The following is an 18,356-nucleotide window of genomic DNA, read 5'->3' on the forward strand; positions in this document are numbered from 1 at the left end:
TGTGTGTGTGTGTGTGTGTGTGTGTGTGTGTGTGTGTGTGTGTGTGTGTGTGTGTGTGTGTGTGTGTGTGTGTGCGTGTGCGTGTGTGCGTGTGTGCGTGTGTGCGTGTGTGTGCGTGCGTGCGTGCGTGTGTGCGTGTGTGTGTGTTCCTTCCTCGTTCGTAGTCCATAGGGGCTTCTTCGGGTCCTGTTAAACTGATGATCCCCACTCCAGCCCCCGAAATTACGAATCCGAAAAGGAACGCCCGCCGATAGGGGGCGGTAATACCCCGATAAGTTAATGATTGAACGCCATTAAAAAAGAAGAAGAAGAAGTGGGTTGTGACAGTCAAAGGTTGAACGCCATTCATTGAGGCTACCGGTTCCCGGTTAAAAGGTAACAATTCACGTATTCTATTGTAAATCGATCAATTGTACATGATTTCAACGTTAAATCAATGTTGGAATAAAGAGTGAAAGTATTGATTATTTTATTAAGCAGTGGAGGTCGGTATTAACCGTGGATGGATCGGGGGGCTTTGTTGATAATATGGCCTAGCTAGCTACTTAGCATTAGCCGCAATTTATCCGAAATGGATTCTTTCGTCCAAGGTGATCTCTGCATATCGGTTAATGTAACGCAAATGTATTTAAGAAGCATAACACTATTTCGTATGCGTAAATGTTTAATTGTCTTTGGTTATGACTGATTTATGAGGTCAGGGTAGCCTAGTGCTGTAGGTTGCACGAGGTAAACTAGTGCATGTGTCGCTGAGGGGTTAATCACCATCAAATGCTCTGGTTTTTATGAGATGTCTTCTAAAAGGCTTCTAAAAAAAGGAGAATATGGGAATCACTGCAAATAATCACCAGCCCTCATTACCTTGACTGGTAATGCACCAAAGGCCTGACGCATACAATTGACCCATTTTGACATTGTTGAAACAGATCCAAAAGTAGAATGGTGAAGATATTCGTGGGGAACCTCCCGCGGGAGGCGGACCAGGAGGAGATCGAGGCCCTCTTCAAAGAGCATGGCACCGTCACCGAGTGCTCCATTATCAAGAACTTCGCCTTTGTCCACATGGATGACCGCAAGGCGGCCGTCAAGGCCATCAAGACCCTGCATCTGCACAAGCTCCACGGCTCCCAGATCAACGTGGAGGCGAGCCACGGCAAGAACCAGGGTGCCGTGAAGCTGCACGTGGCCAACGTGGACAAGGGTGATGACGGGGAGCTCCGCACGCTGTTCGAGGAGTACGGCAGTGTGTCGGAGTGTGCCGTCGTCAAGAACTTTGCGTTCGTTCACATGTGCAACTCGGAGGAGGCCATGGATGCCATTAAGGGTCTGGACAACACAGAGTTTCAAGGTAAGGGGGACATGGATGTTACAAAGTAGGGGGCAACATGAATATTGCTTCATCTTTCGGGGTGTAATTTAGTCCTAATCTAGTCTATCAAGTAAAAGCTATCATTGTGCCTGTGCATTCCATACCGATTTATCCTCCTAAACCTCACCCTGTCCGTCCCCAGGTAAACGTATACACGTGCAGATCTCCAAGAGCCGGCCAAGGCACGAGGAACAGGACGACTACCCGCCCCCACCCCAGGAGGGAGGCTACTGGCCGCCACACGGGTATCCGGGCGACCGACACGAGCCCCCCCCACCGCCGCCCAACTACATGAGGGGCCCACCCCATCACCACCACCACCATCACCAACCCCCCCACCACCACATGCCCCCCGGCTACCCCACGCCCCCTCCCCCGCCCCCTCCCCCCCGGCGTGCGGTGTATGCCGAGCGGCCCTATGAGCGCGAGCGCGAGGCCTACGGCGTGGTCGACTACTACGAGAAGTACCGCGCCCGCCCCTACGGCATGCCGGCCGCCTACGACGACCGCCGCCCCGGCCCCGTGCCCCCTCCTCCCCCCTCGATCGCCGTCCGTGAGCGCATCCTCACGGCGCCGCTCGACCCGTACGATCGCCGCGCCCTGCCCCCGCCACCGTCCTCGTACTACCCCCGAGAGCGTAGCCCCCTCCGCCGGGCGCCGCCCCGCCCCATGCCCCCCGCCGGTAACGGCTACGGCTACGAGCGCTCTCGCCTCTCCCCCTCTAGGCAGCCGCCGCCGTACGGGGTGGTGCACCGCCCCCGGGACCCCTATGCTGAGCGGTTGCCTCCGCCACCGCCGGCACGCTACGCTTATTAGCTCCTCCGCCCCCACGCCCCCTCCTCCCAGCGTGCACGTCAAGGTGAGGACAACATGCGCGCTACGCTAACGATAAATCACACCGAGTCCATTGGTCTCGCAGGGAAGCTGATTAAAATCCTCTTGTTGGAGGGACGTTGTAAGGAAGGACGGGTTTCACTGGGACGAACATCCCCGTCTCAATCGTATGTGGGGAAGTAAGAAACTATACGAGTCATATATTTTTGTATTGTACCTTCTCTGTGGAGGAAGATGCGGTACTCGACTCAAAAGTAAAAGCACTAATACTAAATATATATTTTAGAGTAGGTCCCCAGTGCCCGCTGTCTCTAGTTGCAGAGCGTGATGTTGATGTTTTCTATATTTTTGCTCTATCCCACAGGATCGTTCCGCTCGCCAGATGCTCTCGGCGCTCTTCGTTTCCCCAGCGACGGTGGAGCGCGTTTCGTTCCCCGCTCTCAGGAGGAACCGTCGTCCTCGTCTCCTTTATGGATTATATTTCATTTGTAATTTTAATTATAACATTCTGGAGCAGATTTCATATTTTTAATCGATTCTATCTTTGTCACTGTGCTGTAGTCGTTTTAACAGTCTATGGCTATAGGTCGTTTTTTATTTTGTAAGAATTACGTTAATTAGTGTTCTACTATTGTGTGTGTGCCATGGGAAGCTTTTTTAAAAGCGTCACTTGTTTTGGAGGTTCTATTTGGTATCGAACGTACGCACTGGGTCCATCTGCTGGGCCATCCCGTTCCAACGGCGTATAACAGCTTGGTAAACTTCTGCTGTGACTTAAATATCACATCGTCTGTAAAGAAAGAATACCGAAATGCGATTTTAAAGAAAAATGTCGCCTCCTTTGTTGGAAATGGTTTTCAATAAAGGCCTCATACCGTGATCCCGATGTTCTTGATACTTCAGTCGCACGTTTCTTTATAATATATTCGTCGACTAACGTCGCTCCCTGCATAAAATGTCTGATCGCCATTAAACCCTGTATACCGACTAACTGTCCCATTAAAGGGTCCCGCTTCCACCACCAGGTATGACGTTGGTCAGCCACTTCAAGGCGAAATGTACCCTAGTGAGTGACGCCACACGTGGGTGTGTCCACGGTCAGATTGTTTGGTGGGTAGGTCAGCATGACCAGTTAGTATGGCCCACTGGGTGTTGCTGATCTATCCCTCATACGTCTGGGTGGTTGGTCTCATGTGTGACGTCGCACTGGGGTAGATTTAAAGGAAGGGGGGGGGGGGGGAGATTTTAAACGTCACACTTGCTGGTAGAATGGGACCCCTTTTTTGCCGGCAGTGAGAAGCCTCGATCACAAACGGCTAACCGCCAACCTCGTGTCCACGTAGCCTATTCGTCATCCTCCCCATCACTCAAGTGGGCTTGGAACCGATCCTAGTCCGGCTGTACTCCAGCTCTTAGGTCCTCCTAGTGTTTTAATTTATACCGCGTTCATGTGGGGCACGGTGGTGGAGCTCTTTCTTTTAACCCCAGGTGAGTACATGCAAGAACCCCAGGATACAGGTAACGAGAGTGCTGAAGGTTTTCACAGTGACTTGTTTTAAAGGAGAACCAGACACCAACACCGCACATGTTATGCGTTCCAGATGACTCTGTCTAGAAGGTAATGGCTTGCTGTTGCATGCATTGTCGCTCATTGGCTGTGTTGGTTACCTGCTGATTAAGCATTGATGCGACACAGCTCTCTTTAGGAATTTTAGGAAACTACACTTTAGGAAACAGAACGGGGGAACCTAAGAAGGGAAAAATAACTAATTTTCCAGGTGGTGACCAGGTGTTTGGTTCTCTTTTTAAATGCGTTTGATAAATAGTGGATGTAGAACCTGCAGCCTATAGCCTTTCACTGGCACAATCACTAACCGTTTCCTGCTCATTTTTTAACGCACTATTTTGAATTGGATTTATATTGACAATTTATTTTGAACACTTTGTTCAAAAGAGTTTATTAACCCAGTGAAATGCTCCCAGTGGCATTCTTCATTAAACTACATATTGAGCTCAGGCTAGTCTCAAGTTAAAGCTTTATTTTCAATCCTCTCAATGTCACCCCTGAAAATGATCACTAAGATGGATAGAAATGGTATGGATTGACTTGCCAATCCTAGATATTGGTGTCAGGTATTTACATTGATCATATTCGCTGATGCATATACCATATTTTAGCCAGGTCTCACACCGATGCAGATGGTAAGCTGGTGAAAAGATGGGCAATATGAAAACAGCGTGTCTAACCTCTGAAACATTAGCAGGACAGTACTTACAAGAAGGCCTACTCATTTTGTAGATCTTCAAGACCCTGCAATGTTTCTTCTCAATTGCGTCAACATTTTGTAAAATGAACTGCCAATAAAACAAGTTTTTCTTTTATTGCTATGTTTCTCAAACTTTTTATGACTTATATTTGCTGATAAGCCCACCTTTTTAATTTCATTCAATTTTTTGACATGAGTTGAAACCTAACTGAAGCGCTGGGGTTGTTGTAGTGGCCCATAAAAATTAAAGTATTGATGGAAATGGACATAAATAAATACTGTTTTATATACCTATAATTTAGGGTTAGGTTATAATGTTTTGATATAGAATTCATTGGTTTATATAAATAAAAAAAAAATCATGGAGTGCTTTAACCGACCAATTTGTTTGATTTTATTAAATATTAATTTTGAACAAAACATGTGCCTGTGTACTAGAAAAAAATATTCGCGACATGCATTTTGTAATCAACTAAATGTAAATATTTCCAGATATATTTGCAAGCTCATTTGTTTCTTAATGACTTCATAGTAATGCAATGTAATTCCATGTCTTGCAAAAAAAGAGTCAACGTATGGTTAAGATTGATAGATTCCTAAAGTCTTCTGGTTGCTGCGTACACAACAGCCGTGTCTAGGTCCTTAGGTCTGGGCCCCCCTCTTCTGTTCTTCTGACGGAAACTCAACATAGAGTAGCATACTTCAGCTAGCTCCTGACCCTGGGCAAATATATGTTCATATTGATATAAATTAATATATAAAAAATACGTAATCAAATTTGACAATGCATTTTTAAAAATAAGACTCATGCTACGTTAGGTTTACCTTCCATGATGTTAATGTGTATTTTAAAATGTAAAGTGTATCAAGAAAAGTGTTACCTGGCTTTGCTGTAGTTGAGGTTGATTTGTAGTATCTAAAAATATTAATACAGAAAATATTATTCTTACATGGATCCTCAATTTAAACAAGGGCACACCATGGTTAAATCTGTAAGATAGACTTGGCTGACCTTTTTGAAGTTTACGTTGATGTGCTATTCTAAAAACGAGTCCGACAATGACCAGAACCAGGATGATGACCGCTGAACCAAAGAGTCCTCCGACCATGATCCAATTCCCCTCACACTTCACTGGCCGGGGTTCTGGGAGGGTCAAGATATGATCATCTCTTATCCACATTTGAACCAATATTATACTTATGAACCAACTCTAACTGAATCTCAGTACAATTCATTTAATTTAATTTAAATTTAAAATGGAAATTAATGAGATTTAATTGTTTAGGCCTATATGTATTTATTTTTTTACCGTCTTTTTTTTCTGCAGGTTTATATTAAATTATAAACAGTTAATTCAACTTGTCAACTATACACACTATACAATATAACAAATAGTTTTAAAAGGATTGTTACTTTCAGAATTTGGGTCTTCCTCTGCATGAAATGTGCCATTTTCTTTAAACAAGAAAAAAGATATTTACCGGTAAAAAAAAAGGAAGATTAATTCTTCTTTTAAAAAAAATTAAAGAATGTTGAAATCATAGAAAAAATAAATCTTACCATGAACCAACAACCATGTTGAGTTGACAACCAAATCCCCCCTAATGTAAAAAATGCAATAATACCAGCCAGAGTCTGAAGAATTCACTTTCATTATTGTAAGATTGATGAAAGAGGCACCGTATTCCGCTACAAATCGACTTTGTTGGATACCATCACTGTGTCTCCCTGTCGAAGGAGAAGTTCCATACCCAGTGGAGATGACAAAGGGCTTGGATGTGCGACCTGCCCTCATCCAGGTGGACAGTGTGGGAACGTCGGACACATTTCTACAGGAAAAGGTGACAGTGTCCCCCGCCTCTACCTCCACGGTATGAGTCACGGAGAGGGAGTCGAGGAGCCAAACTGTAACACACACACACAAGTTAGAGATGTTAAATTGGCCGTGAGGGTAGAGGTCAAATCCTAGTCAAAAAGAGAAGTTCTACTTACCAAAGGTGCTGAGAAGTAGATATCGTATCACTGTTTTAGTCATCACTGCGAGCTGTGCCTCGAGGCACTTCTTTTAGACCTTGCATGTAGAGGCGCGGCGACTTTTTCAGGTTTTTTCCTTGACACTCAAAGGCTTGTGGAAAATATGACGAACTGCGACAACAATAATACACTCACGATGGTTGCTGACTGAAAAAAACAATGTGTTACCGTTGTCTTATCCAAAGCCACAGAAAAGAGAGAGTCTCGGTGTACAAATATTGAGGTGGAGCTGAAGTCCCTGGTACTGTGTTCCTCAGCAATAGAAACATCAGGTTGTTTCAACCCATGTGAGGAAATGTAACCAATTTTAATCTCTGACATTCACATGCGGGCCCGAGGTGTGAGCCATCAAGCCATAACACGCAGGGGGCGGTAGTCTATCGGTTAGAGTGATTCACTTCCCAGGCTGAAGGCTGTTGGTTAGAACCCCTTAGGTTAATCACCAGACCTGTAGGAGAGTTCATTTGTAATTTTCCCAGGCCCTATTTCAAAATGGTCTTGCATGATGTTAACTGACACATCCAATAATTTTACTGATTGCTTTGTTATAGAACAACTTGGCACTGTGGTGCGTCCTCCCATCAGGCTCCAGTCCACTAGCTAATCTGTCTTATCCTTCAGAACCTATGATACATCTCTTCATGGGGCTAGACCGAGGTAGAGTCAGCAGGTGCAGAGACATCCTCCAGTAAATGGTGGTTGACGCATATGCCTGCCCACTCATTTTAATTTTTCAATGTGAATTTGTTGCCCAGTACACGTTAGTAGTTATAGTATTAGAAATGTTTTCATAGCATCCGTAGTGTCCAAGCGAAGATACTTGTTTCCTGAATAAAAGTCGACCACAGTCGACCATCGTATTTGGATGGCTAGGCAGAGGTGCCCTGAATACCTATAGTAGAAGATATCTTCTGCATAGTAGAAGATAACTTCTTCTACATTATGGATTTCTTATCAAGATAACTGTATTTATTTTTTATTCATTGTATTTCAGGACCATGCACATTAATAAACATGTACAACAGTACACATAAATGTGCAAGATTGTAGCCCGGGGACTAATTTCCCTCTTTAGTCCATGAGGCAGGTTGATGCTACAGTACAAATGACAAACGATATGCAATAGTAAAATTTGCTATATAAAACAGGGAGAAACATAAAGAAAGAAAAAGAAAAACAGTTTTGAAGTACTATGTGTCACAGAAGGTGTGATCAGTGCCCGAAGAAGAGGTTTCATATCCTCCACAGCCCACTTCCTGTACAGATGGTGCAACATGATCTCGAGCCAAAATGACTGAACTGTTTTTTTGTCAATATTGATGTGATCGTGGGCTCGTCCAAGGAACCAGCAATAAGATAAGATAAGATAAGATATAACTTTATTAATCCCCCGTAGGAGAATTTTTTTGTTGCAGCAGCAGTGGAAGGGCACAGGACAAAATAACAATGTAATGAATACAATAAATAAATACAAAGTGCTAATGCCTAAGTAGACGCTTATAGTTAATAGGGACAAAAACAAGACAAACAGAACCAACATCAAGATGGGTGATGCATATACACATATATACGCATACCTAAACACACACACATACACAAACACAATCATCATCAGGCACTGTTGAACAGCCTAATGGCTGCCGGCACAAAGGAGCACCTGAAGCGCTCCGTCTTGCACCTGGGGAACATCAACCTGTGACTGAAGGTGCTCCCCATCTGCCACAGCTCAGCATGGAGGGGATGGGAGGGGTTGCCCATGATGGACTTGAATTTGTCCCTCATCCTCCTCTCCACCACCACCTCCAGACTGTCCAGCTCAAGTCCCACAACAGAGCTGGCTTTCCTAACCAGCTTGTTGAGTCTGTTTGACTCCCCAGCCTTGATGCCTCCTCCCCAGCACGCCCCAGCAAAGAACAGCGTGCTGGCTATACCACAGACAGATAAAATGTCCTTAGCAGCCTGCCACACACGTCAAACGACCTGAGCCTCCTGAGGAAGAAGAGTCTGCTCTGACTCTCCCGGTAGAGGGCCTCTGTGTTGTCAGACCAGTCCAGTTTATTGTTGATGTGTACTCCAAGGATGTTATACAAATCCACCGTCTCAATTTCAACCCCCTGGATGGTAATAGGGGTTGGGGGCTTCCTCTTCCGGCGGAAGTCCACCACCAGCTCCTTGGTCTTGCCGATGTTGAGTTGGAGGTGGTTCTCCTCAGACCATCTGACGAAGTCCTCCACCACACCTCTGTACTCGTCCTCCCTGTCCTCACTGATGCAGCCCACGATGGAGGAGTCATCTGAGAATTTCTGGTGATGGCAGGTTCCAGAGTTGAAGCTGGTCAGAGGTGTAGATGGTAAAGAGGAAGGGTGAAAGTACTGTTCCTTGGGGTGCGCCAGTGTTGCTCATCAACACATCTGACAGGCTGCTCTGCAGCCGCACGTACTGTGGCCTGCTGGAAAGGTAGTCACCAATCCAGGCCACCATGTCAGGGTGTACCTGCATTGCTGAGAGCTTCTTCTCAAGCAGGGGAGGCTGGATGGTATTAAACGCACTGGAGAAGTCGAAGAACATGACTCTCACTGAGCTCCCCGGCTTCTCCAGGTGTGAGTAAGCCCTGTGCAGCAGGTAAATGATGGCGTCGTCCACGCTGAGTTGGGCCTGGTACGCGAACTGCAGTGGGTCCATGGAGTCACACACCTGGGGCCTGAGGTGCTGTAGAACCAGTCTTTCGAAGGTCTTCATGATGTGCGAGATCAGCACCACTGGCCTGTAGTCATTGGGAGAGCTAGGACGAGCTATGCACCAGGTTTCGGTCCGGCGTATCAAAATGCATGACATTCAGTTAAGGCTTAGTGTTGAGTTTGTTTGTTAATGCAACAGTTTCTATCGTTGCTATGGTGGTCGTTATGTCTGCTATCTCTGAGTCCACGAAGCTTACATGTTGTTCGAAAGTGACCTGTTATTTCTTAATGTAACCGTGATGTTCTTTTAATAAAATATATATTATTTTTTCTTTGTGACAGACTAGGCCAACTGGTTTTTGTGGGGCAACCCCAAAGATTATGACAATTTTATGTGTGTATTTGTACATTTGGGCGGGGTTGGGGTTATATTGACAAACGACCTATAGGCCTGCTGTCGTTTAGGTAGGATAAAAAGTAAAGTCTCTGCAGGATGAAATAGGAAGCAAAGAGGAAGCTACAGTTGCACTGTGCAATATGTCATCAAGTGTGTTTGAGGATTGGAGGTGAGGAATCATAAGGCACATAACAGAAGGGAAATGCTGGATACTAATGAAACAAGATTTTCTCCTCAACATTCCCATCAATAGAAAATATGACACTCTCCAGAAGACAAGTATCAAGATGTGTTTAGCTCCTCACTTTATCTGGGTGTGCCTGGTATTATGATATTAACTTTTATTGAGTACATTTGCATTGCATACCCGCACAAGTCCGCCTGTAAATGACATATTCCTGAACATTAAATGTAACATCTTTCCATAATAGAGTGACTTCTTAGTTCAGATCCCATGGTCCTTATCTACCTGCATCTACCTTTGAGCAATGTACTCCCTGCCCTCTGTCGATTTCATGAATCGGTTTAGATGAAAGTTGTTCTAATTACTTGTCATGTATCTTGGGGGATGGGATGGCAATCACTCATTGGTATCTTTCTTAACGGGAACACATTGTAGTAAATAAAATGATAATAATGTGGTTCTCAGTTCTGTTGTCTAATAATAACAATATCTCAAATGTCTCAAAATGAGATGTGATGATTTGAATGTAATATCCTTTGTGTTAAGATTTGAGATCACACTTCAATATGTTCAACATCAAGAGGATTATTCAACATGGGATATTTGATACCTTTGCAGGTATCTTAGCACTCATCCATATTAACTTGACATAGTGTTTAAGAGCCGTGCTGGATCATATGGGCCCCTATGAGGGCACAGGGGTACCTGGACTCCTTGAGAAACAGCCAACCAATGTTTTTCATTATTTTATTTCAATATATATGTTTTTATTAGTTCTTTTTTTTTTTTTTTTTTTTTAAGAAAACACTTAATTTAATTCATAAGCTGACGACATAGTTACCAGAAAATGACTCAAATTAACCGAATATGAGTGACGGCCCTTGGCGCCTCCCCTGTGTGTGTGCGCAGACTAATGCATCTAACCTGTTTTGTGCACTGAAAACCGGGTAGCAAGTGAGTAACGGAAAGGAAGCACTTCGGGATATGGTCTCATAACTAATTTGCTCCATTCTTTACAGCAATGTGTGGAAAAAGTATGATAAAAAAAGAACTAAAGGAAAGTAGATATTCAATTCAATACACCCCAGTGGATTTTGTTTGTGCGGTAAAGGTGAGGGTGGTGGGCCCTTAAGTCTGCTGGTGCCTCGGGTGCAACATTCGGTAGGCTTATTGATCATATGTATTCGCGTCATTTATAAACAAAGTCAATTTTGGTTTCTTTTAAATTTGTTTATTTTTTATGCTGCTATTTTACATTAAATTACATTGCGAGTGTTTTCCATTAAAAGGGGCGGGACGTGCTGCAAGCCAATTAAGTCGCCGGAGGGGCAGGTCGGATGTAGGGCCATGTATGGTATAATGTAGATGTATCTGGGGAATACCTTCCAGGCGTTTCTTTCTGATGCACCAGTCCAATCCAAGTTACGTAGGCCTATCGATGGAAATATTTCTTAAATATGAGCCAAACAACTTTTAACCCAAGTGGTTCGTTTTTTGATACTTTGTTACCGTTTTGGGAACTGAACAACGTGGTTCACCTTAGAAAAGCGAAGTAAGACGAAGTGAGGGCCACAGTAGCCTATGGAGTCGGGCCCTCGCAGCGTCGTCGGAGCAGAAACCTGATCCCTCCACGACGGGAGAAAGTAGGTCAAACACTGAATGGTCATTTTACCGTTTTAAACGACGTTTGTATTTGTTTAGCCTATGGGTTTATATTAATTATATTGGTTGTTTTGTAACCAAGTAGTGCTCGCCAGGTTTCTCCGCCCCCGACACACCAATGATTTCACACCATTGACGTGAAGTGGATAATTTTTTTGGATCCTTTCAATGGCGAAAGTCTTTAGCACCTGTAACTGAAGATTTTGTAAGCGTAGCCTACACTAAAGTCACAAATGTGTAACAGTAAATTTGGAGTCCTAAATATTTATTTTGCATGTACTTTTGCGACAATAATACCTTCATATATTTTTGACCTTTATTTAATTCTATATGTGACAGGGCTAGCTTTGTGTCACTTTGCTGCACTTGTGGTAGCTTAACTTAACATGCTGTTGGCGTAGTTCCTAAAATGTCCTGCAGAGGGCAGTGATGCGCCTCTTTATGTTACAAAGCGGGAAACATCAGAATAAGAGTACAGGATTGCATGATGGGAAACAACAAAGATAAAACTATAATTATATTGCTAGTAGTCTTTAAATTGTGTCTTTGGGATATGGATATCCGAATGCTGATTGCAGTTTGATAGCCAAGCCGTTGTTCTTGTTTTGTAGTCAAAAAAATGTTAATACCATCATATAGACTGTTATGTGGGAGAACCAGTAAAGCACGTGAGCCGTGTACAACTCATACTTACCTGGCAGGGGAGACACCATGATCATGAAGGTGGTTCACCCAGGGCGAGGCTCAGCCATTGCACTTCGGCTGTGCTGACCCGTGCGAATTCCTCAAATGTGGGAATCTCGACTGCATAATTTGTGGTAGTGGGGGACTGCGTTCGCGCTCTCCCCTGATAATATTGTGGAAAATAAATATTTTGGTGATTATGTAATATATCCCTTTAAAGTGCGTATTGGAAGTTAGAAACTGCAGTGAAGAATCATATAGGAAAAAAATTCGAATACACGATTATTTAGTTTTTATTAATAAATCGACACTACAAGTGGCATCTTGAGCCGTTTTTGTGATACAATTTTACTTCCGCATCTCAAAACGCTTGTTTTCGAGCGTGATGTAGGAATTGGTAGACGGACGTTCTAATCATCATAGACTACATAGGCAACATAACAACAATGGATAACAGTTTTGGACCACTTCCGTACAATTTTGAGCCAGCTAGCCGTGAGGGAGAACAGCAACCACCTAAAAGGGGGAGACACCATGGCAATAGGAGGGAGATAGAGTTGTGGTGTCAGGAGAATTATGGTGAACCATGGGGGGCTTAACATCAACACGGCCAAGGAGGAAGAGCTCATGACCCTGCCCGGTGTCAACCGCCCCGTGGCGCGGAGCATCGTGGAGTACCGGGACTGCATCGGGGGCTTCAAGAAGGTGGAGGACCTAGCGCTGGTGAGTGGGATAGGCGCCACCAAACTGGAGATTATTAAAGTGGAGATCTGCGTGTCGAGTAGGACCAGTTCGTCGCAGCACTCCCCGTCCTCCCTGCGGAGAGACCCGGAGCATATGTCCTCCTGCAGCGGCATGAACATCAACACCGCCACCCCGCCGCAGCTCATGAGCATCCGCGGCATCACGGAGAAAATCGCCCGGAACATTGTCGCCTATCGGACCCAACACGGTCCGTTCAAGAGCATCGAGGACCTGGTTTGTGGAGCGCTCAAGAACTCCGTCCACCAATACCAACGGCGGGCTGACCTACACGGGTCGGTCCCATCCGAGCCCAACCTCGTTCAGCCTCCGGAGCGACGACCTCGAACTCCCGCAGGGGGGACCCACGCAGATGGTGTCCCTGCGGCCCCGCGTGGCACCGGGCCCGCGGGACGGCCGGGCCGCGGTGCGCCTGGCCACCAGGGACCTTCAGCGCTGCTCCAGTGAAAAGGCCAACAACCCTGGCGTCAAAGAGGTCGTGTGTATGCCCCTACTGGAGAACGAGTGAGTACAACTCACGTGAGGGTTTGCAGGCTCGAAAGCCTGCTCCATCCTTTCTCCGATCGGGAAAACTGTGAAATCGGAGATGGTCGGACAGGAGGTCGGAGTTGGAACAACCCCCACAGATACAAAACCTCATCTCGTCGATTAGAAAAACCCAAAAACCACAGGGGGGGGGAATACAAGACCCCTCACCGCGGTAACTACTCACAACTACGCATAGAGCTGAGGCAGCAACAGCGACCGCGTCTACCAATTCCTACGTAATATGACGCGTTTGACGTATCACATAAAAAAACTACGGTTTTTGAAGCCTTGCTCAAAATAGTCACTTTAAAACTGGATTTTTTGCCGATATACTTTTTTAAACTGATATAATCCTGCATTTTAATTTCAAAGAGCAATTTTCAGAGAATGTTATGTATAAATATTTTTAAAAACATTAATTTCCAATACGCACTTTAAGTTCTCTCTGTAGCGGACTCGTGTTTGGTTTACTAAAGGCATAATGGTATTTTCACATTAATCGGCCTTAACTCAACCATTGTTATCATAATCTGAACCAAAAAAATAGAATAATTTTGGGCAGTAGTACGTGGTATTTTGACGAAATTGTGGATAATTTAGGATTACGGTTTGTTAAATTTCCCAAACTTTCAAGGTACAGCAAAATCGATCCAGACGGACCGTATTGGCAGAGAATACAACTGTGCATTATATTACAAGTTTAAACTATCATTTTATTTCTAGTAATTTGTGTTGAAATTGTATCAGATTGTAATATGTTACTCAAATGTTAGCACTAGATATTATGTGGGAGAACTAGAAAAGCACTCCCCTGATATTCTTGTTGAGTATAAATGCTTCAGCTTGAATGTGAGTTACCTTTGACTAGGGCTGGGCGATATGGACCAAAACGCATATCTCGATATTTTTTGTTTGAATGGAGATATACGATATTATAACGATATTTTGAACAAAACGGGTAAAGTGTGTAGTTTTAACTCCACGTCACAAGTATTCACCATCAACCATTTATTAAGGTTTATTAATTTTTTTTTTGCTCAACGAAGCACAGATGTTCCTTAACAACAGATATACAACAATAGTGTTGCCTGTTTGAAACATGTCAAGTACTATTTAAAAAATATAAATAAAGATAGTGCAGTGCAACAGTGCAAATAGCCTACACTTATAGGCATAATGTGCAAGTAACAAAAAATGTAAAACAGGCTGACCCAAAAACAGGCCTATGGCTTCACAGTATTACATTGAAAACAGAGAAATATCATAAAACACAGGCCTACATAAGCCAATATTCTGTTCTAATAGGCAGGCATACCACTGCAAATAATAAAATTGTACACAGTAGTGCAGGCCTCACCTGTTTGAAAATATACAGCTGCATAATTAGTCAACTATGAAAATAATTGCTTAATGGGTACCAAAAATAATAAATGTAGAGAAAATAAATAATCCATAATATATTCAAATGGCTAGATATATTGCAAATAACAATAAATGTGAAAATAAAATAAAATATTCACTGAGGTAGACTGAGAAGACAAGTCTTCCTATGTAAACTTGTATATTACTTACAGGTCCTGTGCTAGCAAAACAAGCCTGTCAACCGTTTCAGGCCTCAGGTGCCGCTTTCACACCAAAAAGAACCGAGAGCCAGTTCCGGGCTGGTGCTAGGGCCAGTTCCAAACTGGTTCCATCCTTACCCCAGTTAAGAACCGGTTGGTTTCACACCGGCCAGAGCCAGCCATGGAGCCGGCGTGAGCAACGTCATGACGTCACTGCAAACGTCTCCGCTAGTGAGCTTGGACAGAAGCATACGGCCGACATCTTTCTTTATTCTGGGTGGAAATAGTAACATAGTTACGCCATTAAATGCGTTTATGGAAACATTTTTAGCGAGAAATGTGCATTTTACTTTCATAATGTTCGCTCGGTGAATGTGAGGGATGTTTAGTTTGGTAGTTATGACGAAGAGGGAACGCTCCGTTCACTTGCATGGACATGGACTCATCTGGCTGCGTTGGCGCGTTGACGCGTTGAACCACCACACAATGATCAAGCGTCAGGTTAGGCGCGCAGAAGAACCCTCGCGCCAGTTTCAAACACAACAACAACAATTTCGTCTTCGATTCAATCCGTGTATGGTTCGTTCTTTGAATATTCCGATTTAAAACAAAATCAGAAAAAACAAAAAAGAACCATACACGGATTCACGTCTATTGTTTACTTCGGTGTTTTAAAAAATGCCGGTCTTCGTTGCGCTTCCTGTTTATGAAGGTACGGATAACTCCGCCCCCTGCCCCCGGCGTAAAAGCGGTTCTAGTTCTAGCCCAGCTCTAAAGCGGGGCCAGAGTTGAACCGGTTTTTAGGGGCCGGAGCCGGTTCTTTGGCGGTGTGAAACCAAAGCCCTGGCCCTAGCTCCGAACTGGCCCGGAACCGGCCCCGATTTTGCGGCGGTGTGAAAGGGGCAAGGGAGGCCTTGTAACTTACAGCTTACAATGTTACCCCTGCAGCTGAAAACTCGCTCAGAAGGAGAACTTGTTGCTGGTACTAAAAGGTACTTATTTGCTACCTTGCTAAGCGCTGTATAGATCATTTTATATTCCCTCCACCATTTAAGAGGATCTGTATTACTCTCAATCCTAGGGGTTTGAGAGCCTTCTGGACCACCTCCAGTACCTCAATGTCCTGCCATGTGAGGACTAGGCTCTTTTGTCAGAGGAGGGGACCTTGGTGATAGCCACCTATTGTTCCAGGATCCTTTCGACCGTCAGCTGCCTTGATCCCCAACGTGTGACAGATTCTGTAATGAGCTGATGAGTTGGGAGGTCCAAGCTGTTGCTGGACTTCAGAGAGCGCCCTCCTCCTCAGCCAGCTGTAGGAAAAGCTCCTGACTACTCTTTGTGCACAGGGAAATGGCCCCTGTGATGCGGCTGTCATCCATCCCATGACCTGTGAGAATCAGTATCATAACTTGATCAGCAGAGTGCTTTCTTAAAAATATAAATATGGTTGATCTGCTTTTCAGTCAATTCCAGTGGTTATCTAAAAACCCAAAGGCATTTAAAAGTAAAAACAACACTGTTTTAGGACTTAATAACGCATTACTGAATGAGCTAAAAATCCAAGCAAGTTGTTTATGATGGCCATGAATAATTATGTTAGTGTAACTTGCAAATAATGTTTTTTTAAAACTATTTCATCAATAATAATGTGGAGACACTTAGCCACATTAAGTCTGTGACCAAAGCACTGCATCCTCATTCAGCACCACCGCCTTGATAATGTTGCTCCCGTTATCTGTAGTTATAGCTACGAGTCCCATTTCGTCAAGCCCCCAGTTAACATGGGCATGTTGAAGAGCCTCTGCAATGTGTTCACCAGTGTGGTTGTCTGGAAAATAGCTAGTTTGGAGGAACGCTGTTTTCATCTCCCTTTCTTCAATAAAGTGCCCGCTTAAACACATATACGGCTCGCATGTGCGGCTTGTCCACATGTCGGTTGTTAGCCCGAAATGCGTCACTTTAGCTAGTCTTTCTGCTAAGTTTTTTTTCTGCACGTAGCATACATCTCTGGCAGAACCTCCCTAGCAAAATGATTACGGCTGGGCAATTGTTACCGTGGGTCAATTGCTTTCAACAAATTGATGAAGCCCTTTTTCTCGACCACAGCTATAGGGAACATGTCCTTTGCAATATGGAATGTCACCAAATTAGTTATATCGTGCTGCTGCTTACCTATGGTCAAAAGGCGCGGCACTGATTAATGAAGCTTGCAACAAGCTTTGCTTCGGGAGAGAGACCTTCTGCGACTGCAAGCCTTTAGTCGCAGCAGCAGCACCACATCGTTTTACACTCTTGATACAGCTGTCGTGGTTCTGCTGCAGGTGACTGAAGAGATTTGTACTTTTTGTCGTAACCTGTTTCCTGCACACTTTACAAATAATAATAATAATACATTTTATTTATAACGTACTTTATATCAATTCAATGATCTCAACGTGCTACAAAGCACATTAAAAGAAAAGAGAAAAATGCAACAAAAAAAATAAAATAAAAAATAAATAGCAGTTTAGCAAATCACGTCGCTTTGCTGTTCATCTTGATTCCTAAACCCGAAATAACTCCAAACAACAGAGCCTTCTAATTTTTTTTGTAACCAACTGCTCACTCTACCACCGTGTCCGCTATGTTTTTGTTCAAAGATTGTTGTGATGCGTAACGAGGGTGGGAGAACACTACGTACATGTAAGGGGTGGGATTGAGCAGCTGAACATGGCTTGTAGGCTCAGAGAGCAGCAGTCTGCCTTATTAAAAAGTGCTCGCAAGGGAACATCAAAACAATATATAATATACCGCAGGGCTCCAGACTAACTTTTTCCTTGGGTACTGGTGCGCCTACATTTTTAATTTGGGTGCACCAGCACATATTTATGGTGCACCCAAGTTTTGAGTTGTAGAGGGGAGGGGGTGGGGGGGGTGGACCGTGCCTGCCTTGCGCTGAGTTGTTGACGGGGGGGGGCAATCCGGGCAGCTGCACCCGCTGTCTATATTTACGCCATTGATTAATAATATCTTGACCATTAAATAAATGCCTTAAATAAATGCCGAATCTGTATCTCTCATAAAGAATATCGTCAGACATTGCTAAGGGATCGGTTCTGTCCCGAAAAAACCCTCTGTCTCTGGAGAGACGCCTGTACGATAAGTGCACCGAGGTCCATGGGAACACCCACAAATGGTGACGCCATTATCGGAGGAGGGGCTAGGAAGCTGCGCACGCCGATATAAGCAGCCGATCTCCAGGTAGACTCGCTGAAAAGCTGCTCCCGACCAGGTTTGGTTGCGAGCGTAAGTCACCATGGTGATACAGCGACGCTTAAAGAGATCGACTTTCATGGTACAGCTAACCCAGGCTTTCAGCTCAACATACCTCGCTAACCCTCTAATCGAGCTTCGG

The 18,356-nt window shown here is 44.3% G+C and overlaps 2 protein-coding genes, 1 non-coding gene and 1 pseudogene across 5 annotated transcripts; 3 read left to right on the forward strand and 1 right to left on the reverse strand.

The window, feature by feature from the left end:
- Positions 1–176: 176 nt before the first annotated feature.
- On the forward strand, positions 177–3,417 carry LOC130370337 (RNA-binding protein 4B-like). Of its 3 annotated transcripts, none has more exons than XM_056576084.1 (4): positions 177–375; positions 927–1,348; positions 1,512–2,228; positions 2,568–2,655. In XM_056576084.1, the coding sequence occupies exons 2-3, from the start codon at positions 940–942 to the stop codon at positions 2,183–2,185; spliced, it is 1,083 nt and encodes a 360-aa protein (XP_056432059.1). In that variant the 5' UTR covers positions 177–375; positions 927–939; the 3' UTR covers positions 2,186–2,228; positions 2,568–2,655. The 3 variants fall into 3 exon arrangements, with proteins under 3 accessions (XP_056432059.1, XP_056432061.1, XP_056432060.1); XM_056576085.1 differs by having other exon boundaries at positions 182–375; positions 1,512–1,614; positions 2,568–3,417; XM_056576086.1 differs by lacking the exon at positions 1,512–2,228 and having other exon boundaries at positions 181–375; positions 2,568–2,779.
- A 1,362-nt stretch (positions 3,418–4,779) lies between these two features.
- LOC130370462 (uncharacterized) lies at positions 4,780–6,844 on the reverse strand. Its single transcript, XM_056576214.1, has 4 exons — positions 6,464–6,844; positions 6,032–6,376; positions 5,421–5,614; positions 4,780–5,189 (listed from the first exon to the last, which is right to left on the reverse strand). The coding sequence occupies exons 1-4, from the start codon at positions 6,504–6,506 to the stop codon at positions 5,067–5,069; spliced, it is 705 nt and encodes a 234-aa protein (XP_056432189.1). The 5' UTR covers positions 6,507–6,844; the 3' UTR covers positions 4,780–5,066.
- Positions 6,845–12,101: 5,257 nt separating this feature from the next.
- Positions 12,102–13,380, forward strand: LOC130370463 (endonuclease/exonuclease/phosphatase family domain-containing protein 1-like; annotated as a pseudogene).
- Positions 12,113–12,276, forward strand: LOC130370608 (U1 spliceosomal RNA). Its single transcript, XR_008893095.1, has one exon. It is a non-coding gene; the product is annotated as a U1 spliceosomal RNA (small nuclear RNA).
- Positions 13,381–18,356: the final 4,976 nt, after the last annotated feature.

Source organism: Gadus chalcogrammus, chromosome 17 (genome assembly GCF_026213295.1).
Source record: "Gadus chalcogrammus isolate NIFS_2021 chromosome 17, NIFS_Gcha_1.0, whole genome shotgun sequence".
NCBI classification, from domain to species: domain Eukaryota; kingdom Metazoa; phylum Chordata; class Actinopteri; order Gadiformes; family Gadidae; genus Gadus; species Gadus chalcogrammus.